This window comes from Zootoca vivipara, chromosome 16, assembly GCF_965207765.1.
Source record: "Zootoca vivipara chromosome 16, rZooViv2.hap1.1, whole genome shotgun sequence".
Classification (NCBI taxonomy): domain Eukaryota; kingdom Metazoa; phylum Chordata; class Lepidosauria; order Squamata; family Lacertidae; genus Zootoca; species Zootoca vivipara.
Window position 1 is genome coordinate 11,267,439 of NC_142599.1, and position 27,757 is coordinate 11,295,195.

Below are 27,757 nucleotides of genomic sequence, written 5' to 3' on the forward strand. Positions count from 1 at the left end.
CAGGATCAAAACTAGGGGGGGGCAAGGGGAGGGGCCAAGGCACGGAAGGGGAGGGGCCACAAAGTGGGCGGGAACGGCGAACTCGCGCTCCGCCGGGCTGTGCCCCTCCCTAGCAGCAGGGCTGGTGGGCGGAGGCGGAGCCCAGCCCAGCGGAGCGCGCGTTCGGCATTCCCGCCCACCGCGCCGCGCTCCCTGGTTCCCCGCCGCGCTTAGCCTTGCCTGAGGGCGCGCCGGGGAGCTGGAGGGAGGGTGCGGCGCGGTGCGGCGGGAATGGCGAACTCGCGCTCCGCCGGGCTGTGCTCCGCCTCTGCCCACCAGCCCTGCTTCTAGAGTAGGGCAGCTGCCCTAACTTGCCGCATGGTGGGTACGCCCTTGGATTTGCAATACTTTTATACAGTCAAAAACAGGCCAACACCTTATTTCCTTAACTGCAAAAACACATGTATTCCAAATGCCATACACCCTTCTCCCTTATCTGGTCCTGTGAACCCAGCTTGTACTCCCCTCCTCCTTTACTGGGCGTGTAGAGAAAGGCAGGCATTTGATAACAGTTTGCAAGCTACACGCCCATGGGGCCCCCTGCCTGTGTCTCACTTCATGCCCCTCTATACAATGTGCTGTGTATTTGAATCCTAAATACTATACAACTATTTTCATATCAATTATGTGTGTCTTAAATAAAAGTACTGGCCCTTCAGTAGCAGAACAGCAAAAGCATTAGTGAAGTGTCAACTTCAAAGAAGGGGCCTCAAATGGAACCTTATCGAAGTTCTTTTGGCATAACACTGCCACTGGCTAGAGGTGAATTTCCCAGCTATGATACACTAGAACTAGATCAACTGCCAGAAATGGCTAATTTGGCGAGTAGATTAAGAGACCATGATGAAAGAACCTGTAAAGAAGATTGGAATAGATTTGTAGATAATTTGAAAAAAACATTGTAAACATATTAAAACATTGACAGGATTAGAATAAATTTAGCAGCGTGAAGTACAGTACTGTATACTGAAACCAAACTGAAAAAGAGAAAATATGGAAAAATTAGAATATGGAGCGGTAAAGGCTTAATATAATGAACCATGGAGAAGGGGAGTCGGTGATAAATGTATGGTTTGTATTCGCTCAAATACTGTACAAACTTGTAAAACTGGAAACGATACATAAAATTAAAAAGAAATGAAAACTAGCACTTTGAAATCCATCTATTTCTGGGAATGTGTATTGCACATCGCTTCCCTCCCTCCCATCAATGCAGTTCTAGCATTAGTTGAGGGGCGGGGCCTCGCTCAAGGCCGCCGCCGGACTCCCGAGGGAAATTTCATTTCCCATCATGCGCCGCGGCAACACTCCCATCCGTGACGTGGCTCGATGCGATTTGGTATCGCTTCTGATGCTCCCTCATCTGTTTTCCTTTGGGTTGAAATTCCTGTCAGGAATTCCTGTCAGGCGGGGGGAGGGGGGCGTCTTGCCTTTACATTTTTATCCTCGCTCAGTCCCTTGCCCTCGCTTATCTCTCCCCCTTCCAGTCAGTCACACCAAGAACAGGCAGCCTCAAAACCTGTGAATGCCACTGTAAGGAAGCGGCTCCGTGTTATAAGAATTTCACCCCATAGAGAATTGGAAGGGACACCCAAGGGTCATCTAGTCCAACCTCCCGCAAATGCAGGAATCTTGCAGGGGCCGGGGCCCGTGTAAATAAAACGCTCCCCGTTCAATAAGCTAAGCGCCACTTGGGAGAAGGAAATCCCCCCCCCGGCACTAAAAATTCCTTCCAGGCAGTACACTAGACAGCCCTCTTGCGGGTAGGGAGGGTTTACGGTGACAAGCGGCCGTTGCAGGGTAGGTCCTCGCAAGCAATACGCCTGCGCACTGGGCCGCCTCCGCGAGGAGAGGGAGGGAGAAAAAAAAGCGCGAGGGAAAGAGACGGAAGCCGGGAGGCTTTTCCTAAGGTACTTGGACTTGTCCCTTTAAAGGGCCTGGTGTGTTTTTTTTCCCCTTTTGCGGGAGGGGGTGGGGCGGTGGGAGTCGTACGCGCACGCGCGCGCACTGGCTCCCTCATCCCTCCTTCCCTCGTTCGGTTCCAAGGGGAAGAAGAGTGGAGCGATGGAGCGCTGGGCGGCGGCCGCTGCTGGCTGGCCGGGATGGGCCGGGTTGTGGGGGGCTTCGTGGGCCCGCTGGCCGACCTGGGAGCTGCTGGCCGCCTGCGCGGTAATCGGCGCCCTAGGCTGGATGCTGCGCTTGCTGGAGAGGAGGCCCGGTGGCCGACGCCGCTGTCAAGGCCCTGGACCTGCCGCCAAGGGGGCCTCCTCGCCCGCCGCTTCAACTCCGCCGCCTCCTGCTGCCGAGGAGAAGCCGCGCTGCCGCGGGAGCCCCCGCCAAGGTGAGAGAGGGAGAGACGCCCCACAGACCTCTCTGCTCCTGCGGCTTCTTCTCTTTATGGCATGTGCACATTTGACATCTGAGCATCACGGCTTTCTTGTGGGGAGAGAGGAAGGAGGGGTCTCTGAACGATTACAGTATACTGTATACTGTATCTCGTTTTGGCTTGGTAGAGTTATGATCCCTGGTGTGCGTGGGGAGTCCGTGCTTTGCTAACAACTGGCAACAAATGCGATTGTGCTGTTTTCCTTCTCAAATTACATTTTAATACTTTGTTTTCCTTAATAGATTTAATAGTCATTTAAGATTGTCCTTATCTCCTGTGACGTGGCTCTGGTTTTATGTTTTCTTTATTTCCCCCTAGTGGTTTTTCTTAAGTTTGTATGACGCAAAAAAGCCCTAAGTCTTAAAAAAATAGTAGGATGGATTATAATTAGGCATCCCCAAACTCGTGCCCTCCAGATGTTTTGGGACTACAATTCCCATCAGCCCTGACTACTGGTCCTGTTAGCTAGGGATGATGGGAGTTTTAGTCCCAAAACATATTGAGGGCTGAGTTTGGGGGTGCCTGGATTATATATGGTGGTTTTGGTTTTTTGTGTGTCTCATTTGTTATTTGTAGGCTTTTGGGCAATAGAGGCCTTCAAGGCGGTGTACAAAACGATGAATTTAAGTTTGCCATGGCTAACAATTGATTTTAGTATGATTATTGGAAGTATGGCTTAATTAAAACTCAGTAATAATAATGACATAAATGTGTATGACAAAATAAATAAATAAATCCTTCCAGTAGCACCTTAGAGACCAACTAAGTTTGTCATAGGTATGAGCTTTTGTGTGCATGCACACGAAAGCTCATACCTTTTTAATTTTGTTTTGACTACGTCAGACCAACACGGCTACCTACCTGTAACTAATAAATGTGTATGGTATTTAACAAAGCGCAAGAGTGGAAATCCTTCTAATGTGAGAAGCAAACAGGAGAAAGAAAAGAGGAAGCTGCGTGGAGACTGGCGTAAGCATGTACCATGCAGATAATGTGGAAATAACATACAGTTGTTTTAATTAATCAAAAACATAATGTTGTCCAACCTTATTTTTAATTTGTGTCTAGTATTTAGCATAATTCTCATAGTAGTTGTCATGTTGGAGAGGAGTGTCATTATATTGTTACGTGCCACCCCAATCTCTACCCAGCGGTAACAAGATTCCAGGGGGTTCCAAGCATCCACCCAGCATTGTGATCAAGGCACATAAGAGTCTGCAGTGTCTAGGAAATATGGTTTATTCACACACATTTTACACCTGAACCCTGCAGTAGAGGGGGGTGCAGAGTGTTACACCCCAAGAGTGTCTCGTGGCTCCTCTCATAGTTTCAGCAAGATTGGGTCCAGCAGTCAGTCATGGCCCCCTGCTCAAGAGGTGCAGTTTCTCCCAGCCAGTGCACATGGACTTCTGCCCAGTTTCCTCCTTGTTCCCAGAACACCTTGCGAAAATCATCTGTGTAAAAGTCAGTTACCTGTAGGATCTTTGACTTGATGGCTTTTGCAGTGGTTTAATGGCAACAGGACCATCATCTCCCTTTGTCATTCTGTCTGGCAGAAAAACAAGCTCAGCCTGTCAGCAGCACTCAAGAATCTGGGCGGGGGGGGGGGAAGGACCTGACGCCCAGGGATCTGGGGGGGTCCCTTTCCCCCCACTAACCCATAGCAATATTTATGCTTGTTTGGCCAAGCTTGCATCTTAAAGCAGTGAGCTAGTGGGGCACAGTGGTGAGATTGTGGTACTACCGGTAGGACCTGGAAGACCAGGGCTCACATCTCTACTCAGCAGTGAATCTCACTGGGTGACCTTGGGCCAGTCATAGTCTCTCTACATAACCCACACTGCAGTGTTGTTGTTTGGATAAAAAAAGGGGGGGTTGCCACTAGGAACACCTTAGCTGAAAGGGGATATAAATATTGCAATAAATAATAAATCCCCCCAGGCAAAATATGCTATAACATTCCAAATAGGTGGTTAAAAGTACATGGTTATATGACCCAAGATACCCCATACTGATCCTGTTGTTGGCAGTGAGAATGCATATTTTTTTGTTGAATATTGAGAGAACTAGGGATAGGGAAGAGAAAAATACTTCACCCTGCTTATTCAGATCTAATAACTTGAGATTTCAACCTGTCAGAAATTTATCTCACTAAACTTGATGAGTTTGTACAGCATAGCCTGTCTTATCACATCCTGTAGTCTCATATTTTCTCTCTTGCATTTCTTCCTTGATTTCTTTAATATTTCTCAGTTTTCCTATTTGAACCTTTCGATTTTTGTTTTTAGGCTCACCTAGCCAGTTGTTGCAGATTTCCTAATTGCTTTTTTTTAAAAGAATTTTTTAAAGCCTGCCCTGCAGATGTACTTCACCTTCACCTAGTAGTATATATTTTGGGCATTTTATAAATAAGTGTTGATGATTCTTCCCCCAAATTGATGTACATCCCTATGTAAAGAGATCTGTATTTATAGTTACATCTCTATTAATACATCTGAACTGTCACTGCAACCCTGCCTACTCCTGGGAACATTCCACTTGCAGAGTAATTGCCTACTCATCAATACATTTATTAAGATGAATTCCAGCTGCCAGCACTGACTCACAGTTTGAGAGACTTTTCTATTACACATGGAATTCTTATTGACATGAATACTTTCTTAAGACTCTTTAAATGTAGAAACCTTGCCCAGAAAAGTTAGCTCAGATCTCAACCTGCCCCTCCTTACCATATTTCTTTTCCCTTTGCTCTTAAATTGATTTTTTTCTTGTAGGGGGCATGCCACCTACACTGTTTTACTCAAATATTGTATTTTAAGTTTTCCACAATATTTTTCTACTTTTGTTTTTAGGCAAAAAAGAATTGCCTTTATCCTTGAGGTGCTAGGAAAAAGTGCAGTGGAATATTACTCAAGAGTGCTGTACCTTGATTATGTTGTTGGAATATACCTTATACCAACTGCCACAATGTTTGGTAGAACAGAGGTGATGCTTTTCACCAGGAGTCAGCAAACTTTTTCAACAGGGGGCCGATCCACTGTCCCTCAGACCTTGTGGGGGGCCGGACTATATCTTCTTATTCCTTTTGCCGCTGAAGAGGTACCCACACTTAAAAAAAACAAAACTCAGCCTCTTAGAACAAGGAAACAGATAAAAATTTCCTCTCTTTCCTAGCAATTATATCAGTTGGCAAATCCTGTTTTATTCCAGTCAGATTCCTGTTTCCTGCTCTCTTCCATTTTTTTGCTCATTTATTCTCAATCCACAGCCCTCCACTCTAAATAGTAACCCTTTTCTCTCAGCCTCCCCTCAAAATATCTTACCTGATCTCTTCTGATTTTTACCTAAACACTTTCCAAAAGCCCCATTACCCAAACTCCCTTATTACCATCACAACCTCCCGTTCTCTTACTATAAAGCCAGCACCCATGAGCTCCTGGACACGTTAACCCTTGGATCTAAGATCCCACAGTCACCGCTGTGATCTGCCTACTATTCCTTTGCGCTAACTACTAGGCGGCCCAGCCGTTGGCCTACCCTGGCTACTGAGCTGTCTGGTGCTGCTAAATAGCTATGAAACCCTCCAACTGGTCATCAATTGCCGAGGGTCCCACAGCAACTTTCCTGCCTGCTACACTATAAGGGGTGGTTATATCAGCTCTTGAATTAACGCTATCCTTATAAAAGACTCACTAATCTAATCTAATCTTAGGAAAACTGTCTGTTCACTTGTATCTTCCTTTAAAGAAAATTTCTCTAGGAACTTGCACTCTTTAGTCTAAGGAAGTAAACTCTCATTCAAACTATCTTATGATCTGCTAATGGGTTCGGTATAAAGTTGGTACTTTTATTTTGCCCTTAGTACACGTGCGTGCTTGCATAATAGATTCATAGCTTGTGTTTCCTTCCCCAGTTGTGTCTGTGTACATAAGTATGTGTGTCTTTGGTAGTACAAATCTTGCTATGAATCCTATATTTTAGAGGGTTGGACTAGGTGACCTCAGGGTCCCTTCCAACTCTGCCAGTTATGGCTATGTGAAAGGCAATGTGTCTGCAAGAAATGGAGGGTAATTTTTAAATCCTGGTGTGGTGATGGGTTGAAATTCAGCCCAACTTTGCTTTCTGGCAAGGAAAGATGGAAATATTGGTTTTTAGAGTTTAGAATGGAGAGTTTTAAAGCGTGAGAGGTGAAAGCAGTGATGTTTTCAAGCAGAGCTGGTGATATCAAGCATTTGAGTGATTATCTAACAGTTTTTATCGTTTTGTCTATTGTTTAAAATTCAGACTTCAAAATCTATCCAAAGTTTAAGCACCTACAAAATTCATAATTAGGATGGATGAGTTTTGGGCATTTCCCCATTCATAAGGGGGGCAGGGAATTTAGTCTGCCCATGGCTGAAATTACTAATGAAAATTTGAATTTTATGAATTCTGACTCTCTGGGCATTTTACCCATACATAAGGGGGTGGGTGATTGTTCCGCTAATGACCAGAGGGGGAGCACACAAAATAATGATAGCCCACATTTTTTAATAGAGACCCGCACCCCAATTTCCTGTACATAAAGGAGGCAGTAGCTCCCAATTTCTTTGCCTGGGTTGCAGGTATGTTTATTTGGTGCAAGAAAGATGATCCATTAGCACTGAGTTAACAGAAATTTAATTTGACCAATTTTTATTGCTGGTTTTGGTGAAAGCGTAAATTGCTGGCTTTCTGTTTTCATTTTAAATCTAACCCTATTTTTAAAATCTACTCCTCACCCTTCCCTTCCTTTATTCAAATGGTACACTTTTAAATGGTACAATAGATTTCTGAATGGTGAACTTTGTACATGCACAGAGGGTATGTCAACTTTAAAAAGAGAGAGAGAGAAGAGAAGGAAATAAGAGGTTTTAACTAAGAGGTGACAAAAGTATGTTCTGCACATGAAACTTAAATTAAAACTTCTTTATGTAAAACTTGGAACCATTGACGAAAAAACCCTCATGTGTCCTTGACTCCAGGGGTTACTTGAGAAAACAAAAGGGTCAAGTGCTGGGCCATCATTCCAAATCTAACATGCAAAATTCATTCCAGAGGTAAATATCCCAGAACTCCCACTTTGAGTTCATCTCTTGGGTAGTTTTTTTGTTTGTTTGTTTGTTTTCCCTTTCAACAGGATACTGAGATCTAGGGCTGTTCTTTCAGAACCTTAATGCAAATCTATCTCCGAATGGGGGACTGTTAAGGAATGGGAAGGGGAGGCACCTAAACAAGGTCTCCTCCACACTTGGAAATTCATAGAAAATCCTGTCTTCTCTTCATTCTACTGCTGATTTGTACCTTTGGTCCAGGTGGGCTTAGAAAATGCTCCAGACTATACAAACCAAGGTTCTATTGTCCTTTTCCAGTGGGTACTCAGGATGTACCATTTCACCCCCGAAGCATTACCTCTATGTTAATCCTGTACAGTGGTACCTCGACATACGAATGCTTTGACTTCCGAAGGTTTCGACAACCCCGGAAGTCTTTTCACCGCGTGCGCTCTGCGCCTGCGCAGAAGTGGCACATGTGGTCCACGCATGTGCAGAAGTGCAAAATCGTGCATGCGCAGAACGGGCGCTTCGACATCCGATAACCTTGACTTACGAAGAGCGCCGTGGAACAGATCGTCTTCATAAGTTGACGTACCACTGTATAACCCTCCCCTTTTCTGATGTATCAATGATGGAGTGTTTGTTCCTTTTTTTCTCCCACAGCACTGAAAAAAATATTTCCAACGTTCTCAGAAAAGTAATTGCATTTGTATTTCTTTTCATCTCTCTTTCCTTACAGCCATTTTCTTTCTGTTCTGCGAAACAAACTTGAATCCCTGCTACCTTTGACTCCCCTCCATTTTTTGTGTGGCTTTGACGCTTCTCTTAAGTTACAAATAATCTAAATCAGTTTTTCCGTTATGTCTATGAAATGAATCTAAGCACAACCAATTATTCTTTTATCTGAAAAAATCGGACCCTTTACCTAGATAATTCTCGTAAATTCTTACAACACATGCTTATTGATTTTGTCTAATATGTTCTTAGTAAATTCCCTTTTGAGACAAGTTAATTCTCCTTTGATAGAATAAATTTAGTTTACTTTGAATGTTAATAAGTAGCTAATTTGTTTGAAATTATTAACTTCACTGGGAACGTGGGCAGTAAGATTGTTGTGACCTAAAAATAGAGGCAGTAGGTTAAATGGTTGAGTATATTTGATGTTCTTATCCCACTGAAATATTCCATTTATTCTCATGTATTTTAAAACTTCCCGTTTTCCTTTTATGGTTGAATTTTTGCATCTGTTTCATTCTCTTTTTAAGTAGAAGAGCAGACGTGGATCTAAAGCTTCCTGCCAGATGCTTAATGACTAAGTACTGAAATGGTGCTCAGTATTCTTGCTGCTAACATTAGTCAGTGTTTCTCAAACATGGGTCTTCAGCTGTTGTTGGACTACAACTCCCAACATCCCTAACCATTTGTCCTGCTAGCTAGGGATGATGGGATAATGGAAGCTGTAGTCCAACAACAGCTGGAGACTCAAGTTTGAGAAACTGTGTGTAGTTACTATACAAGAGGAACAGTCTCCCTTGGGAAGTTGTGGACTCTTCTTCCTTGGGGGTTTTTAAGCAGAGGTTGGAGGGCCATCTCTCTTGGATGCTTTAGCTGAGATTCCTGCATTGCAGGGGGTTGAACCAGATGACTCTTGGGGTCCCTTCCAACTCTACGATTCTATGAAGTTACAGAGTAAATTGTTTGAGGCTGGAATTCATATATTTGAATACACAGGTTTCCTAAGAGGCTCTTACTGAATCATAGCTTTGAATTCTGTCAGTTATTGACAGTAGGTATATATGGAAAAAAACCCACTGTTTTAAATATTTCCCTGTAAAATTTTGAAATTATTAGGAAATATTACAAAAATGGAGAAGGGGGTTAATACTGGGGTTTCTTTCTTAGTGCTGTACCCCTCTATTGAATTAGAATCATAGCATTGTAGAGTTGAAAGGGACTCTTGAGGGTCATCTAGTCCAACCCCTGCAAAGAGGAATCTTTAGCCCAGTGCGGTGCTTGAACCAACAATCCTGAAATTAAGTCTCATGCTTTACCAATGGAGCCATCGAGCTACATTTGTTAATTACATGTTGGCCTTGTTGATAGTTAACATTTGTAAACTTGAGAGCTTACAAAGTTTCATTTGTTTATTTTTATTCATTTTTATTTGAAAATAAAAAGCTTACAGCCACAATCAATCAACATGTTTCCAATTACATATATCATTTTTGCTTTTATATCACGTTCTTAAAGGTTCTTAATAATTCTTTAGATACCACCTTCTATTTCCCTCCCTCCCTCTCAACTTTCCCTCACCCATGTGCGATCTTATTGGTATTTATATTGTTTCTTGTTGTGTTAACAGTTGTTTGTACTTAATGATTTTATCCTTTGTACTATTATCTTGTATCCTTGCAAGTATTTCCTTTTATGTTTATATTAAAATTTATTTCCATTTCCATATTTTTCCATATATGTCTCTACACACTCCCACTCTCTCTTAACTTTTTGCTTGGAGTTGCCTCTAATTGAAGCCATGAATTTTGCCATTGCCATAAATTCACAAATCTTGGTTCTCCATTCTGATATTTCTGGTATTTTTCCTGGAGGCAGCGCTCCTGCTGGAAACCTGCAGCAGCCCGCCGAGGCAGAGCGCGTGGCCGCTCTAGTCAGAGCATGGCTTCCCATGGCTGGCAGCCCCCCAAATAATCCTCCCCAAAAGCTCAATCCCCCTACAGTATTTTCTAAATTTTGAGACTCCAAAAATAGGGGGTGTCTTATAGATGGAAAAATACGGTACCCCTTTACCTTTCACTTGCCTATTCTTTGATAACAATGAGCTGACATATTAGGAGAAATTGCTCTTCAGTATTTGAGCCCTCAAAGCTAATATCTGTTTGGTTGTCTTTTCATTTGGTGGTGGTTGTCTTTTTCCTCTCTAGGAACGGTAACAATGGATGCTATTTTATCACGATTAATGCAGCTAACTTCTGATGAGCTCAGAGAAGAGATCGTTAAAGCTGGACAGAAATGGGGGCCTCTTACACTTACAACGAGATCAATTTTTGAAAAAAGATTGGCCCAGGCACTATTGGAACAGCAAGGAGAATTAGAGGCAAAAAACTCGCTTTTGAATGGTGCACTTGGAACTGCTGCAGCTGATGCGAGCCAACTGCAAACAAAGAAACCTTCAAGGAATCAAAATGGTCACATAGGCTCCTCTGAGGATGGTGATTTTGGGTACAATATGGGTTTGAACCCACCAGAAGAGGAAGCTCTAATGCACAAGGCAGATGATGACTCTCTGATCAGTTCTCAGACTCCATCTAAGGAGCCTCTGCTATACTATGGTGTATGTCCGGTTTATGATGATATATTGACAAGAAATGGTAATTTATTTTTATTTTTACCATTGCAGTGTAGTTAAAGATCAAGTTAAGCAAATGTACCTTTCATGGAGGAAAAAGGGTGCTATTGGAGAATAGTAATTGTGGTTAATTTATTTTACAGATTATTTATTTAAAATGTGTACTCCACTCTTTTATAAAATGTCCAGGGTAGCCAGCATTTAAATTTTTTAAAATATAACCTTTTCATGTATTTCCAGTTTTAGGTTTTTTTTAATATTCATTATTACTGTAGAGGAGTTTGTTGGTAATCTACTAATAAGCATTCCATTGGGAAGTAAATTGAAAGGAAATTCTTTCAGTTAAGCAGTTTTCAATAGGTGCTGCAAGCCAGTGTTAGAAACTAAGATGAAAGCTAGGAGCTAAATGGCACCTTAAACCTTAGTTATGGGCACAACAATGAAATGTCTAGGCACGCTTTTTTTTTTGTAACAAGAATTCAAAGCTGAGAATGAATGAACTGCAGCTAAAATATTGTGTTCATTTTTCACATGATCTAGTCCTTCCCCTGCCCCCCCCCCCAATATTCTTAAGAGGGTCTTTTCTCCAGTCTTTAGAGAGTAGCTGGAAGTGGGGAGGCAGAAAAGGGTCCTCCTTTCCTTCCACTCTGCAGTTTTAATCTGAAATCTTAGGCACAGTGCTACGTCCAGAGCTCAGAAATTGCTTGCTGTAATGAAATTCCCTGTCGCAAAATGCGCCTAATACAATGGGAGTTTCGAACACTGCTGCAAGCCTGAAACTAGAGAATCTAACGTTCTCTCTTTGAAGCAAAATAGAAAAAAATTCCTTCAGTAGCACCTTAAAGACCAACTAAGTTTTTATTTTGGTATGAGCTTTCGTGTGCATGCACACTTCTTCAGATACTTTTTTCTATTTTTTTCCTTTTTTTCTATTTTGCTTCGACTCAGACCAACACGGCTACCTACCTGTAACTAGTTCTCTCGCATAATCCCTGACAACCAAGGATGACATAACAGCTCTTGGGATGCTCAAAATATTTCAAGATTGATCTCAGTTCCACCCTTACTTGGTATGGGATTAGATTTGAGATTAGGTATTTAGGAGACTCATGCTATTTATGGAGTCAGTCCTAGAATATATAAATACTTTTTTTAAGCTGCAAGAATACCAGATGGGTACAAATATCAGAACTTCACTGGAGAATTAGCCTAGTTTATCTCAATATATCGTTATTTTTTATTATAGTAGCAGAGGATATTCTGGATGGGAGTGGGAGAATGCATGCCTTAGGCAATGAGAACTGTGTTCAATAAAGATTTTTGACAGTGCCACATTGATGTAGTTTGGTAGGGATTTTTTCAATTGCTTGTCCTTTGTTTGCTTGCTCATGAAAAAGTGTTTAGGGTTGCATCATAACCATGATGAGAATGATTTGTAATAAGCCAGATTTGAGGCATTAGTGCAATCTTATCACGATTGTTCTCTTTCTCTGTAAGACCCCCAAAATTTGGCACATTACTACAAATTTGCTTTTAAAAGTATAAGAATTTAAGTCTCTTTTCCTGAAAGTAAAATTCACCAAGCCAATTTTGAGCTCATTTGAGCATTTTCTCCTGCAGACTACCACGATGGAAATAAACTAATTTGATTTGATTCTGTTCCAGAGAGGGTGCATGTATATGAGGATAAAAAGGAAGCCTTGCAAGCTGTTAAAATGATAAAAGGTTCAAGATTTAAAGCTTTCACAAATAGGGAAGATGCAGAGAAATTTGCCAAAGGCATATGCGACTATTTCCCATCTCCAAACAAGCCCTCATCTTTGTCACCTGTGAAAGTTTATTCAGTGTTCAACAGAGGTAAGTGGGGGCTTTTAAATGTTTTCCAATTCTTTAACTACTTAAGTGGCTTTTGGAGTTGGTGTAGTTTATACTTAGAATACCGGTGCTGTTCTTTTTCTGCTTTTAAAATGTAGTTCTGAGAACTTTATTATGACAGGGATCATGTGAATTCCTAAACTGCTTTAAAGCTTATAAATATCTTTGATTTTAAAATTAATGCTGAAGGATCTGTTCTTAATTTACCTGCCTAGAAGTTCTGAACAATAAGTATACAGAGTTTGCTTATAAAATAATCTGACACACTTTCATGAGCAAAGATCACATCATGACTAGAATACTATTTTTATTTTGATAGACGGCTTATGCTCTCCTGAGATGGAAACAGTTAGTAAAGAGAGAGCCAACAGTTATAAAAGTCCCCGTACGCAGGATCTTACTTCCAAGCTTCGGAAGGCAGTTGAGAAAGGAGATGAAACAGCATTCTTGGAACTTATCTGGAGTAATCCTCGCTATCTCATTGGCTCTGGAGACAACCCGACAATTGTTCAGGTGTGGGAATGGTTTGGCCTTTGCCAAAATGAAGTTTGAATTAAACCCTTTGCATCCTTTCCCCAACCGAGGAAATGGCTTCAAAACTCATCTGCACAAGAGATGGGCATAGTGTTAGTTCTACAGTGGTTTTTTGTGCTGCTTCTGGAGGCTTTCTTTCATGTAGAGTACTTTGGGGCTTCACTTTCTTTAAAAAATGATATTGAAAACAAAATCAGTAAAAAAATAAATCTAAATTTGCTGGCTGTTTTTGGAAAGCCTATAACCAAGAGGTGACTAGCTTTTGTGGCCCCACCAACACCTTCCCTTCCGGGTGCTACATGCCAAAAAAGTTGTCAAATGCTGAAATGAGACGCCACACAAATACACATACATGGGATGCAGATCTTCCATCTGCAACAATCCTTTCAATCAACATTGTGCTAAAAAAAACACAGAATCTTGTTCCTGTTTGTTACAAATGGGTTTGCTCTACTCTCTCTCTCCCCCTACAGTTTAAGCCAGGCATAGGCAAACTCGGCCCTCCAGATGTTTTGGGACTACAACTCCCATCACCCCTGACCACTGTTCCTGTTAGCTAGGGATGGTGGGAGTTGTAGTCCCAAAACATCTGGAGGGAGGGCCGAGTTTGCCTATGCCTGCTTTAAGCTGCAAAAACTGAACATACAGGCTCAAATGGTAGCAATAACTTGCATAAACATGAGAGAGGCTTCTTCTCTGAGCAGATTGTTGTGTGGCTTTACTAGTATCCCCAAATGCTCCATGTTTGCTGTTTTCCAAATACTTAGATTTCCCCTCTGAGACCTAACACCATCAGCTTGCTAGTATAGAGTTCTCCAGGTAGACTGAAAGCTTTATATGTTTGTGTTTCCTGAATTTTTGTGTATGTAAGATCTGGGGGAAAACAACAACATTGCTGTAAGTGTACAGTATTCATCTTTAGCAAATCGTTCAGATTTCATATTTAGTGAATATGTGTCTATTTCTTTTTAGGAAGGCTGTAGATACAATGTCCTGCATGTTGCAGCCAAGGAGAATCAAGCTGGTATCTGCCGGTTGCTATTGGACACTTTGGAAAATCCTGAATTTATGCGACTGATGTATCCTGATGATGATGAGATAATGTTACAGAAACGCATCAGATACATTGTTGACCTTTATCTTAACACACCAGATAAAGTGGTGAGTTTCAGTGTCCAACTGATTTCATTTTCTTTTTGTTTGTGTTGGATACTGAAGAATAACATCACTAGCCTGTCATTTTAAATGAAGAACATATGAGGTTGGATCTAGGCTACCAATGCATATCCACTGGAAATTAAGCCCTTTTGAGTTCTAGGGGACTTAGGCCCAGGTGAGTGAGGACTGGATTGCAGCCTAAAGATAGCTCCGTTAGACTAATGTGAAAAGTTAGTCATGACTTAATTTGTCTCATTGAGACAAATAAAGTGCAAGTAATTTAGTCTAGCTCCAGCGCAGGCTTAATTAAAAGCCAGTGCGACTTCATGCCATATTAGCAGTTGGGACAGCAGTAGCAACCTCCACATACTGTGACATACCACATCACTGCCTCCCCCTGCCTTCCTCAGTCACCACTGCCTTTTAAAGCAACATTTTTTATCTCTTGTTTTTGTTATTATTGATTATCCCGTGGAGGCCTGTTGTCAGGCAAGATACAGTAATGTTTTTAGATACAGTATGTAGTTTTAGAATTGGGGAGTTACAGGCCTGGTTTGCAGCTTAACCCAGCTCAGGTTTGGACGATAGAACAAACTGCAGTATGTGGTTTGTTACTCCCTGTGCACCCAGGAGCTGGAGAGGACTGAGATGTGGACATTTAAGCAGGGGGCCACCAATGCATTGCTCATTTGTATTAAACTATGTTGTTGTTTAGTCGTTTAGTCGTGTCCGACTCTTCGTGACCCCATGGACCATAGCACGCCAGGCACTCCTGTCTTGCACTGCCTCCCGCAGTTTGGTCAAACTCATGTTCATAGCTTCGAGAACACTGTCCAACCATCTTGTCCTCTGACGTCCCCTTCTCCTAGTGCCCTCAATCTTTCCCAACATCAGGGTCTTTTCCAAGGATTCTTCTCTTCTCATAAGGTGGCCAAAGTATTGGAGCCTCAGCTTCACGATCTGTCCTTCCAGGGAGCACTCAGGGCTGATTTCCTTAAGAATGGATAGGTTTGATCTTCCATGGGACTCTCAAGAGTCTCCTCCAGCACCATAAAACTATAAAACATAAAACTCCAGCACCATTAAACTATAGTTAAACACTAATTTATGGGTTTATGTGATGGGTGAACACAACCATACTCTACAGTGGTACTCCGGGTTACAAATGCTTCAGGTTACAAACTCCGCTAACCCAGAAATAGTACCTCAGGTTAAGAACTTTGCTTCAGGATGAGAACAGAAATCATGTTCTGGCGGTGCGGCAGCAGCAGGAGGCCCTATTAGCTAAAGTGGTGTCTCAGGTTAAGAAGAGTTTCAGGTTAAGAATGGACCTCCGGAATGAATTAAGTTCTTAACCAGAGGTACCACTGTATTTTGCAACTTAAATGAGTTATCAAAGTTTTTTTAAAAAAAAAATTAAAAACCAACAACCCCAAAATAGCCTGCTTAAAAAGAAAAGTCTTCATTGTTCATCTAAATGAGGCAAGCGTCTGAACGCGGTGGATCTCAAGAGGTAATTAAATTCCAGAAGTCTAGTCGGATAATAGAGAACACTAATGGTTAAAGTTGGCCCCACAAATGGGGCAATCAGTGGACTCCTGCAGTATTGGGGTTAATATATGGTTATGTGCATCCCAACTCTTAATTTATTCATACACATACCTCTCCACATATCTCAAGTGAGCATCACATAGATCTTGTTCAACCATGCAAATGGACCGGCTTCTCCAAATGCACATATATACTTAGGTGAAAACAAGGGTCCAGAAAAGGAAATAATTGATTTTTTTCTTTTTGCAGGGCTTTGATACACCACTACATTTTGCTTGCAAATTTGGGAACGCAGATGTTGTTAGTGTGCTTGCTTCACATCCAGATATTGTAAAGAACCCAAGGAACAAGTACAACCAAACTCCATCACAAGTAAGTTGTCCTTAAAACATGTTATGACCACCTTGGTTTTTGTTTAAATGTGACTGTTCTTTACCTTGGTACTCTCTGGTAGTTTTCTGCCATGTAAGTTGGCAAAAGCCTCCCCAAATTATTTGTAGCCTGCAGTGACGTTTTATTAGTTAAACCTATAAGTTATTGGGGCAGAAGTGCTGCCTATTGAGCTGTTCCAAATGGATAGATCAGTACAAAATGTGCAACTTCTCTGTTCTTTAACCGATACCTTGATGCTTTTTTTTCTAACAGGTTGTTTGTGAAAGAAGTAAAAATAAAACTGTGGATCTGAAAGAGAAAATCAGGGAAGACTTGAAAGGTTTGTATTTAATCTTGGTTGTCTTTAGAGGTTCTGCAGATGTAATACCAAAAATTGTATCATCATTTAACTTTTTATTGGATGACGCCAGAAACAAATGGCATATATTATTTTATGCAACTGGGGTGTTAATTAAAACTTACGTGGTCTCTGAAGTAGAAACAGAATGATCTAGTATCAAGTGAGTGTTTTATTTTTGAATTGTAGGGAAATTGAAACCACAGGCCTCGGTAGTATTTAAGTGTATGATAAACATTCCTAGAAACTTAACACCATTTTCAATTATTTGTAACCTAGGTCAGTGTTATGTGCCACTCTTCAGAGCAGAAGACAATGCCTCACCACCTGTGATCGGACCACCTGTGATTGGAGCACCTTGGTCACCTGATCAGCCAGAAGATAGCCCTCATGCTTCTTTACCCAGATATTTTGCCAGCCCCAAAGATCCTGTGTTGACAGTAAGGGCTTATGGAGGCCCAATGAGCCCTTCTAAGGTAATAGAAACCAAGAAAATATTTGGTCTTGTTCTTCTTTTTTGGTGTTACTTCGGGCTATCATAAACCTGGATTAAAATGAAATCAAGTACACCTGTAGAAGTGCAGAATCGGGTACATTCTGTAGAACTGTCTACAACGGGTCAGCAAGCTTTTTCAGCCGTGGGCCAGTCCACTGTCCCTCAGACCATGTGGTGGACCGAACTATATTTGAGGGTGTGTGTGTGTGTGAACAAATTCCTATGCCCCACAAATAACCCAGAGATGCATTTTAAATAAAAGCACACATTCTACTCATGTAAAAACACGCTGATTCCCGGACCGTCCGCAGGCTGGATTGGGAAGGTGAATGGGCTGCATCCGAGTCCCAGGCCTTAGGTTGCCTACCCCTGGTCTACAGGTTTGGGGGCACAGGTGAGGTTAGTGTGCTTACTTCAGACCCAGATATTGTAAAGACCTTCCTCACATGCAAATTCTTCCCACCCCACTCTGTGGGTTTAACATTTCCTGTGACACTTCTCAATCTGGGCTAAAACTAGCCTTGGAGAACTTGCAGTGAAGAAAGCTGGGAGATTGATTGAAGGAGAGTGGAGGAAATTTCCAGTTGGATGCAATCAAAGCATAGTGAAGACTCATCACTGAACCTACCTAGTGGCAGTGAAGGTAGCAAAGAAGGCATACTTTGCTGCCTCCATTGCATCCTCATTGTGCCATCCAGCAGAGCTTTTGCTGGGTAGTGCAGGCCCATTTACAGTCTGGCACTTGTTTTACTTTAGCATGGGTTATCTAACAATTTCACTTTGTGGGGAGGGGGAATTGAGTATGTGCAGGTGGTACTGGCAGTGCATTCTTGCAGCCCAAGCCAATCTATTAATTTTGGTTATGTTAAAATTGGACTTAGGTTTATTTGTCATTACATAGATCTGAAAGTACAGCTTGTTTATAAAGGACTACATTTATAAAGTGCCACACTGGGTGCTCTTTGCAACTAACAAAATAATAGCTCCCTAGAGGTCTCAATTTTATCTGTGTAGCCAAGCACCATATTGGCTCAGAGGAATTAATTGCCCTTCAGTGTCATAATCTTAAGCACACATGCAAAAATACAGTACATAGAAAATAACTGCTGTCCTCAGGTGTCAGCTATGGAAAAGGTAGTTGGAAATAATTAGATATTTTCAATTTATTTTTTCATTTCAAGCTTATTGAAATTACTGAAATTTCGCAAAAACCAAACTCAAGCAAGATACAAAAAAAGAGGTATTGGGGGAAGAGTGTAATGGCTATATTGATGGGGGGAATGGAACAACCCATTTTTATGCTCTTAATTTCTAGACCTCTGATAACTAGTGTAAGCTTCTGTAGTTTTTAAAAGTCAATAAAGCTTGCTTTGCTCTTGGTAAGGTAAAGGGGATCCCTGACCATTAGGTCCAGTTGTGACCGATTCTGGGGTTGCGGCCCTCATCTCGCATTATTGGCTGAGGGAGCCGGCGTACAGCTTCCAGGTCATGTGGCCAGCCTGACAAAGCCGCTTCTGGCAAACCAGAGCAGCACATGGAAACGCCGTTTACCTTCCTGCTGTAGCAGTACCTATTTATCTAATTGCACTTTGACATGCTTTAAAACTGCTAGGTTGGCAGGAGCAGGGACTGAGCAACCGGAGCTCACCCCATTGCGGGGATTCGAACCGCTGACTACCTGATCGGCAAGCCCTAGGCTCTGTGGTTTAACCTACAGCGCCATCCACGTTCCTGCTCTTGGTATTTTGTATAAATGAGTAAGAACTCATTTTGAATATAGTTTAATGAGTAGACTCTCATAACAGAGACAGTAACACTGATAAGGTGGACACACTGAAGTAAACTGTGTCCTTTGACGAGGTTATATGGATCGTCACTAAGAATAGCTTTAACTTGGTAAAACAAATAAAATAGGTGTTATGCTGCATTTGTGTAATTGTTCAAAAACAGTCAGTTAAAATGTAGGAAATACGGTAGAAGTTGTGCTTCTGAAATCCGGTGTTGCAAAAGTAATGTTTCTTGGGACATTCTAATCTTGCAGCTCCTCTAGTGCTAGCACAACTTCTCTCCAAAACTAGGGCTGTGTTGCTGTTGGAAGTTACATTGTGGGCCTCATCCATGTGGCCCAAGGCTATTTGGTGTTGGGAGCTGTACTATGCTGAAGCAAATTCTGCATCACAAAGAAGGGTTACATCAGATGGAATGTAAGTTGATTGGAAGTTTGCATGAAAGCTGGATGGTTCTGGAGACTAAAAGATGCTCATTTCAGATTTTTAGGAAGAGAAAATTAGCATGCTCTAGAACAGGCATGGCCAAGCTTGGCCCTCCAGGTGTTTTGGGACTACAACTCCCATCATCCCTAGCTAACAGGACAAGTGGTCAGGGGTGATGGGAATTGTAGTCCTAAAACAGCTGGAGGGCCAGGTTTGGCCATGCCTGCTCTAAAATAGGCTTCCTCAAACTGCCCTCCCGATGTTTTTGGCCTACAACTCCCATCATCCCTAGCTAGCAGGACCAGTGGTCAGGGATGATGGGAATTGTAGTCTCAAAACATCTGGAGGGCCAGGTTTGGGGAAGCCTGCTCTAGAACTACAGTAACTGAATGCAATTCTCCTCCCTTAAAGGCAGAAGAGTTCCACAGACTTTGGAAGACTCCACCTCGAGAGCGAGCAGGATTTTTTAACAATCTCAGAAAATCTGATGTGGAAAGAGGCGTTGAAAGAGTTGGAAGGTACTTCAGAATTAATGCATGAAACAATATAGCAACAGGAATAAAATATATTCAATTGTATTAAATACCAAAACTTGGTAAAATGCTGTGGATGAGAACAAACTGCATCTGGAGAGGCTTAGGCAGTTATTGAGAAAGCTCCCAGCTTCTGTTTAGGTCTGTCTGTGCATTAGGTCAGAGGGAGGATGGAACTTTGGAGGTGGCAGTGTGTTCTGTTAACTTAATTGACTGTTTGTTTATTTTTAAATTTCTATACTGCCCTTCATCCGAGGATCACAGGGCAGTTTACAATATAAAAACAAAACAAAATTAACTTTTACACAAGCTTTTTAAAGAGTCCATTTTGAAGCATATTCTGGGTCTTAAAATGACTTTATAACAACTCTGTGAGGATCACTTGATGATGACTGTCTGCAAATCTACCTCTATAAGATTTGTCATCATCTGTTTCCTGATTTCCATGCAGTCTGTCATTCTGTCTTCTTCAATTGCACCTCCATGACATGTATCCATGGCAGCTTTTCATCCCTCTCACTCCTTAAGGGCCCAGAATGTTTCAAAAGACAAAAAACTCCCAATCGTTTTGTTTTGCAACTAAAATGTCCAACCTTTGCTAAAACTCTTAGCCCATGCTCTGATCATCACAGCATCCAGGATTGTGAACACTGTGCTTAAATTGAAATAGCGTCCCAACAAAAGCTGACTTCTGCAACCATATGAACAACATTCTAAGAATGTTGAATTCTGCACTGTTATTTTTATCCTTTCTGGTCTTGCTCACGCAATAATACACAGCCTACTTTATTAAAACCTCTTCCTCATTTTGCTTATTCTGTCTTCAGTGCAGAAGTCACTGTGTTGTTTTGTCCTGGGTCCATGTTTTCCAAATCTGTGTCAAGCTTCTGGTCCATTAGCAACTTTGGCTCATTCCCTATCTTATTCTCCTTCCCACTCTTCCTTCACTTGCATGCTTATGTCTTTTGTCATGTTGGAACATCCTCTACTTGTCAGGCAATCCCCATTTTTCCTGCATCTTGCCTTTCCCGAACCATTTCTTCTACACGTTTTCAGTTTTCCTCCCACCTGACCTTATTTGTATCATCTGTGTTTTGTAAATGCCAAATAAATACATTGCAGAAGCAGGAGCAATGCTAGTAGACTGTTTTTGGAAAGCTTCTGTCTATTTCTCATAGAATGCTTAATTCATTTTGTGCTAAGAGTATTTTATGTGTCTTTAAAGGTTTCATTCAATAATAGAATTTCTGTTGAGATTGCTCATATGCTTTGATAGTAGAAAGGAAGATGGGATGGAAATTATTCTGAATTGTTTTTTGAAAATGCGGGAATTATAACTAAAAATAAAAATTAATTTGGTGAAGGCTTATGGTCATGCTTGGTGCAGAATTTGCTTGTTAAAGGGATTTTTACAGTTGCTGTACAGGCTTGGGACTGCCTAATTAAAACATGTGTTTTAGTAAACTTGTCAATTTTATATCTTCACAAATGATTCGTTCTATCTTGTTTATTGCAGGGAGTTAGCTCATGAACTGGGGTTCCCGTGGGTTGAATACTGGGAATTTCTGGGCTGTTTTGTTGATCTGTCTTCCCAGGAGGGGTTACAAAGGCTAGAAGCATACCTGAGTCAACAGGAAATGAGCTATAAGGCTCAGCAAGAGAAAGGGGAGAATGAAACCCACAACAGATACAAAACCCCACAGCTTTCTGGTAAGAGCAAAGCATCTCTTAGTAGCTGAAGGTTAGAAAATGTTTGATTACTGAATAGATCATTTTTCAGACATTCCAGTATAAGTCTAATAAAAATTTCTCAAGTTTTGAGATTTGCCAGTGTTAGATTAGTTGCTGAGCACAGGACACTTTAGAAGTATAAGTTAGAGCAGTGTTGGCAGCAGCTTTTCTAGGGCCTTTGGGCAAGGCATTCTCTGTGGGGCTCCCTCTCACAGTGAAACATACCTCCTCACCTGCAGTAAGTCTCTGGGGCTCCTGTTAATGGGGCCCCTGCTGGGATGTGAACTCTAGGCAAATGCCTATTCATGCCAATCCTTGAGGCCAGTATTGAACTGGAAGGTCACTGTTTGTTAGTATATTTGGGAATTAAAAAATGCAGAAATTAAGATGTCTGGTTCTTGGGTATGGACCAAAGAATTAAAAAATCGCTTTCATGTTGCTGGGACTTTCAGAAATTCCTTCCATGGTACAAATTAAACTCCGTAGCCTTCCTGACATTCCCACTGTTACACCTGGAACAATTAGGTCAAAGTGACAGTTGCCCACAGTTGTATCAAACTGTTTTATAGTAGAGGTGCTGAACAAATTAATAGATTGTATTCTAAACAGTGTAAATAATATTTCTTTTGAAGACTTCAGTCTCTCTTATCCCCCCCCCCAAACTGTGATGAGTTTTGTTTGTAAGCTTAAGGGGGGAAACTCCCAAGTTTTATGAAGGCAAGAGCCTGTAGATGGATTATTTGGGTTTATGCCATCTGCAACAAGGATGAGGCACAGGAATTGCTGTAGCTGTGTAAATGGGAAAATACTGGAGTTGTGTTCAGTCTGTCCCCATACTTAATGTAATAGGCAATATCTAGTCAGTCATACGCAAGAGTGGTCATTGAAATTGATGGACATGAGTCACTCTTTAAGTCCATTAATTTCAGAGGGTCTGCTCTTAGTCAGCTATGACTTAGTTGGATATCACTCATTGGGTATAAGGGAAGGGTGACTGAGCATTACCAGATTCTGGCTAGATGTTTCCCCAAAACTTTTCCAATCTGTGCAGGTACAGCCCAGCTCTCTCATCCCTAGGTAGTTTTCTGACCTCTAAGGAGCTGCATCAGACTTTGAACAGATACTTGTACAAAGCTTCCTCAATTAGGTTTTCATATAATATGGCTACTGCTTGAGTGCAAGCCAAGGCAGCATCACTCCAGACATTATTTTGGTTAGAGATTTCAAGTCAGCAGCCCTTATCTTTCAGGGAGCAGTATCTGACAGGTAAAGGGTGATTGTGCCCCATCTTGCATTCCTAGTCGTGGTATAGAGTGAGGGTAGCTAAAATGAAGCCAGGACATGTGAGCCAGTAGCTGGAAATCTTCAATTTCCAGTATTGATTGGAGAATGCTACAGTGGTACCTCTACTTACAAATTTAATGCATTCCGTACACACATTCGTAAGTCGAAAAAAATTGTAAGTCGAATCCATAGGAATGCATTGCAAGAAAAAATTCGTAAGTCGAAGCAACCCTATCTAAAAATCCGTAAGTAGAAAAAATCCTATCTAAACCGCATCCAAGATGGCGGACGGAGCTCCGTTCGCAAGTAGAAACATTCGTAAGTAGAGGTACCACTGTATTTGTATTGCAGTGCTGGGTGGGGTAACATTGTTTGTTTGAATCTGACTTGAAACAAAGTGGAATATAGAACGTTTGTTATTAAAAACTGACTAGTCAGGCAAATGAGATGTCACACACCAAAATTCTTTTATTTTGTTTTAAAGGCAAAAGTAAAAAAAGCTGCAATTCTATTTCCGTTGGGGCATTTCTTGATGATGATGATATGAGTTTGGAAGAAGTCAAGAACAGGCAGAATGCTGCCAGAAATTGCAGCCGAACCGTTGCATCCAATGAACCAACCATCACTGACATCAGAAGCTCAGAGTGTGACATCCTGTCCATTGAGCGGACTGAAAGCATATTGCCTACAGCAGAAACTTCTGATAGGCACTTGGAGAAAGGAGTTCCTGCCAGTAAAAATGGATTGTGTAGCACTGTGACCAGTGATAGGACAGTAAATCCTCATAGGAGGCACCCAAGTCGAGGAGAAGAGTGCCTTCAGTCTCCGGTCTCCAATTTAATGGAAGAATTTGATAAGCTGTCTTGTCAGGATCAGATGGTGGCAGGAGAATGTTCACCAGAGAAGCCAAGCCAGGCTGCCACAAAAAGCGGGTGTGGGAGTGCTCAGATGGAAAGTACAAGGCAGCTTAGAAAACCTAAGGACCATCTCACTAAGACTTATTCACCGCTTCTCAAGGCAGGTGCAGCTGCTGAGGATACAAAAATAAGGACAGGAGAAAAAACACCACTAGAAGCGGGGAGGCTGTCAGCAGAAACTGATGTCTGGGGAGGGGAGACAAAACAGTCTTGCAATTCTGAATTGCAGTTCGAGATGTCCTCGCAGTGTCTCCTCAAAGTCTCACCCTCAAATGAAAAAGCCAAGCAGCTGTTTCTCTTAGGGTATGAAATGGACTGTTGCTTAACAAACTGACCTTTTGTCTTGTGGGCAATAATCATTGGGGATTGTGGCACTGCCAGATTCTGTTTTCCTAATCTGGTTCCCTTTCTGTCTCTAGGGAGCAGCCTACAAAGCTGGACAATGATGTGTTAACAGCATTACATGGGTTGGAGATTGACCCACAAAAATACCCTGCTGTTTACAAGTGGAGTGTGTCCGTTCAGTCCTACGCTCCTCCTGACCGGCAAAGGTATACTTGGTTTCAATAAAAGTTAGCTGATGTGCTCCATGTGTATGGCTTGCTATAAGGACTATACCTGGTCTGTGTGATACGGGCTTATAGGTTTACAATGTGGCGACTGTGGCATGGCATAATGCTTGCTAACAAACTAATTGGCCAGTATGTTTCCCAACTTTCCCCAGTAGCTAGTTCTTACTGGCAGGGTAGGAAATTCCCTCTGCCTTCTCTCCTCAGCTTGAAACATGAGGGAGAGGCATAGTGCCTTCTTCTGTACTTGACAGGCAGTTGGCAATCCTGTTGTGTGCAAGTACAAGCTGAAGTGTTTACTTCCAGCTTGGAGATGGGACAGAGGAAAACACAGGGTCAGGTCAAAACTCTGCAGCTACTTTAAGGGTTCACAGCTCCAAGACTTATGAACCCTCCACTTTTCCCACCAGAACCTGGCTGACCTCTAGGCTAGAGGAGCAAGTGTCAACTCTTGCATAATACTAAGAACAACTAAACTGTTTTATTTGTGTACTCAAAGCATAACCACCTGGACAAGGTCTTTCTTAGAAGACAACAGCCAATTTACTTACAAATGATACTCCGTGATAAATGCTCCCATTTAAATATGATGTCTCAACTATATGTGGGTGTTAATATTGATATCTAGAACAAAGGTTCTCACAGCAATTAAATTTCCCCACCTTGTTACATTTTCCTGATATATAAAAAGTGTTGTCTTTTCTTCCAGTTGGTCAACTCCATCAATAAAAGGAAGATTCAAGTCTCAAATAGCTTCAAGCCCTTCAAGTGGTCTGGCATGCTGTAGCCCAGGAAAGAGCAGTCCAGTATTTGGTAGTCCTGGGAAGTACAATGTAGGTGCTGCCAGCTTCTCACCTGATTCTGGGAGCCCTGGATGGTACAGCCCAGCATATGTGAACTATGTTATGTTATCTAAGCGCCATCACTTCTAAGCACCCGCTCATCAATTAGAATGTGACTCTTTTAAAAATTTCAGTTAAGTATTTTTAAAAGGAAGGGGTAAAATAGGGTGTTAAAACACACAAATAATGTACCCCAGACTCATTTTATTTATTATTGTCAGAGAAAGGGCTGCTAGTAGCAAATATTTTTTATTCCATTTACCGGATTATTGGTGATTTGCAGATGAATAAATTAAATTAAATTTCCTAGAACCTACTTTTCTTGGGCATTTATCCATGTCCATTTTACTAATTGTACAGTGCTTCTCACTGGGATCCCTTTCACTGTAGACTAAAGGGAACTCAAGGCAAGTTGTCAAGTTTTAAGGTCTTCCAGTTGAGCTGAAAGGAGGAAAGCTCTTTTCTATGTATGTAGACTGCAAATTTATGGTTTGTTAATTTATCTAATTAAAGATATTTTAAAAGAGCCAAACACTTTAGTGTCCTATGTTCTTAATGATAGAAATGAATATCATGGGCAGATTTTGCTGTTCTTCGGGGTTGAGGGGGGCACATTAGCATTGGCCTTTCATTTAAAAGTTAAGTTTGTTAGCTACAGGAAAACTAATTCCCTTTTGGAGACTTCTGGAATAGATAATGCAGCTGCCATTAAAATGTCAACCTTCGGGCAGCTGAAGTTTTGACATTTTGGAATGACTTCTTCAGACCTTCTGTATTCACTGCAAGCCTTTTTAGTAGCCTAGATCTCTACTGCACATAGAGCTTTCGTGGCTTCCTTATATCAAGTGTGAGCATTTTGTATGATGTTTTGGTACAAAACTCCAGAACCGCACTTAAGATTCTTCCAGTTTTATTAGTGCCTTTTGTAACATTTTTATCTTGCTTTTTAATAAGTGCTGTTATCTTATGTAAGCAGTAACCATGTTTAACTTTCCAACACTTTTGGATGGAGGTTTTTTTAAGCTGTTCCCTTATAGTTTAAAGACTTGAAGAGATGCTGTAACCATCCATTTATTATTTTGTATATTTAATGTAGGTGGTCTAAATGTAAATTACAGAATAAATATTTCCAGATTGGCTGGGTCTTTATCATAATCCCATTGTTTAAATGGGCATGGAAATATACAGCCTCTCTTGGGTGCACCTCAATTCCCTTACATGACTATTCTTTTCTGTATAATTTCCCAATAAATTAGAAATTAGAGTGCTGTTCAACAGATATACATATTGAAGCTGCCTTCTAATATAGGTTTCTATGACTTTGACAAGAGACTATAGAAGTAATTTATTGACTTTTGTAGTGGAATATTTAGAGGTGCTTAATTTAGAAGTCAGCTTTTATAAATCTTTCACCATGGTATATAGTTATCTAGGAAATCTAAACCAACTTAAAATAGCTTGCTAAAAACACTGAGGTACGAAGCCTTCCACAATATTGAAAATAAGCTCTCAACACTCACTGATCTTTAAGCGAATATATGCCACTGTTCCCTTACGTGAAGCTCTCTATGGTGCATAAAGAGCATTCTTGCTTAGAATCTTCAGACTGTTGGTTTTAGAAGAGAACCAACTTTAAGAAATTGACAGTGTTTTGTTGTAACTTCTTTGCTTTATCCTTGTTATGCATACCTTTTTGTATTTAAGAGTAGGGGTTGTAGTGACCAAGTCATACTTGGAGCAGACCCAATGAAATTAAAGGACCTAAGTTAGTCACGCTCATTAATTTCAATGGGTGTACTCTCAGTATGACTCACACTGGATATAACCCTGTGTTGCAGCAGCACAAGCCCATCAGTTTGTAACACTTGCCCGGGGGGGGGGGTGTCTAAAGGGTTGGTGTTAGAAACATATTAATGTTTAGAATTCACATTCAAGTCCTTTATGTCAATGTGTTCAAGTGAATTTTTAACAATCTTATTAAATTTGTTTATTTAAAAAGCTCTTGCCTCTATTTAGTGCTTGTGTGTTGCAAATATTTTCTTTTGCATATTGGACTTCATTCTCGCCCCCCAGCCCCTGAGCAATATCGCTGGCAACCTGGTAGAATCAGGCTTCAAAAATAATAAACTTGCACTCAATTCATAGAGGATAGGACTCTCAACAGCTACTAGTCGTAATGCCCGTATACCCACCACGTTTGAAGGTAGCTACCGCCAGCTGCTTGTTATGAGTGGAAGAGTGTCATTGCCTTCATGTCTGTCTGCTGTGAGAAAATGCTGGACTAGTTTGGTCTGATACAGCAAAGTGCTTACGCTAACTGCTACTTATAGTTCCTTAGTGATGGTATTGTCTGCACATTCCTACATACAACACAAAACAGGAGAAATAAACAAGAACAGTGGGGGCCCTGTACCTGGTGCTGCAGAATGGAGCAGCCAGGAGCAGCAGCAGTGCCTGGGC

The 27,757-nt window shown here is 41.4% G+C and overlaps 1 protein-coding gene across 2 annotated transcripts; it reads left to right on the forward strand.

Annotated features, from left to right (window-relative positions):
• Positions 1 to 1,850: 1,850 nt before the first annotated feature.
• On the forward strand, positions 1,851 to 27,296 carry ANKLE2 (ankyrin repeat and LEM domain containing 2). 2 transcript variants are annotated; one of them, XM_088659460.1, is made up of 13 exons: positions 1,851 to 1,949; positions 10,440 to 10,886; positions 12,530 to 12,721; positions 13,059 to 13,252; positions 14,246 to 14,434; positions 16,232 to 16,354; positions 16,628 to 16,694; positions 16,992 to 17,188; positions 19,833 to 19,939; positions 21,471 to 21,664; positions 23,454 to 24,189; positions 24,306 to 24,437; positions 25,165 to 27,296. In XM_088659460.1, the coding sequence occupies exons 2-13, from the start codon at positions 10,451 to 10,453 to the stop codon at positions 25,385 to 25,387; spliced, it is 2,790 nt and encodes a 929-aa protein (XP_088515586.1). In that variant the 5' UTR covers positions 1,851 to 1,949; positions 10,440 to 10,450; the 3' UTR covers positions 25,388 to 27,296. The 2 variants fall into 2 exon arrangements, with proteins under 2 accessions (XP_088515586.1, XP_034955217.3); XM_035099326.3 differs by having other exon boundaries at positions 1,883 to 2,380.
• The last annotated feature ends 461 nt before the right edge of the window (positions 27,297 to 27,757 follow it).

Coding starts and splice junctions, on each gene's coding strand:
- ANKLE2 (XM_035099326.3), top strand. CDS start 2,104: ATGGAGCGCTGGGCGGCGGCCGCTGCTGGCTGGCCGGGATGGGCCGGG. Junction 13,253..14,245: donor ACAACCCGACAATTGTTCAG/GTGTGGGAATGG, acceptor ATTTCTTTTTAG/GAAGGCTGTAGATACAATGT. Junction 14,435..16,231: donor TTAACACACCAGATAAAGTG/GTGAGTTTCAGT, acceptor TTCTTTTTGCAG/GGCTTTGATACACCACTACA.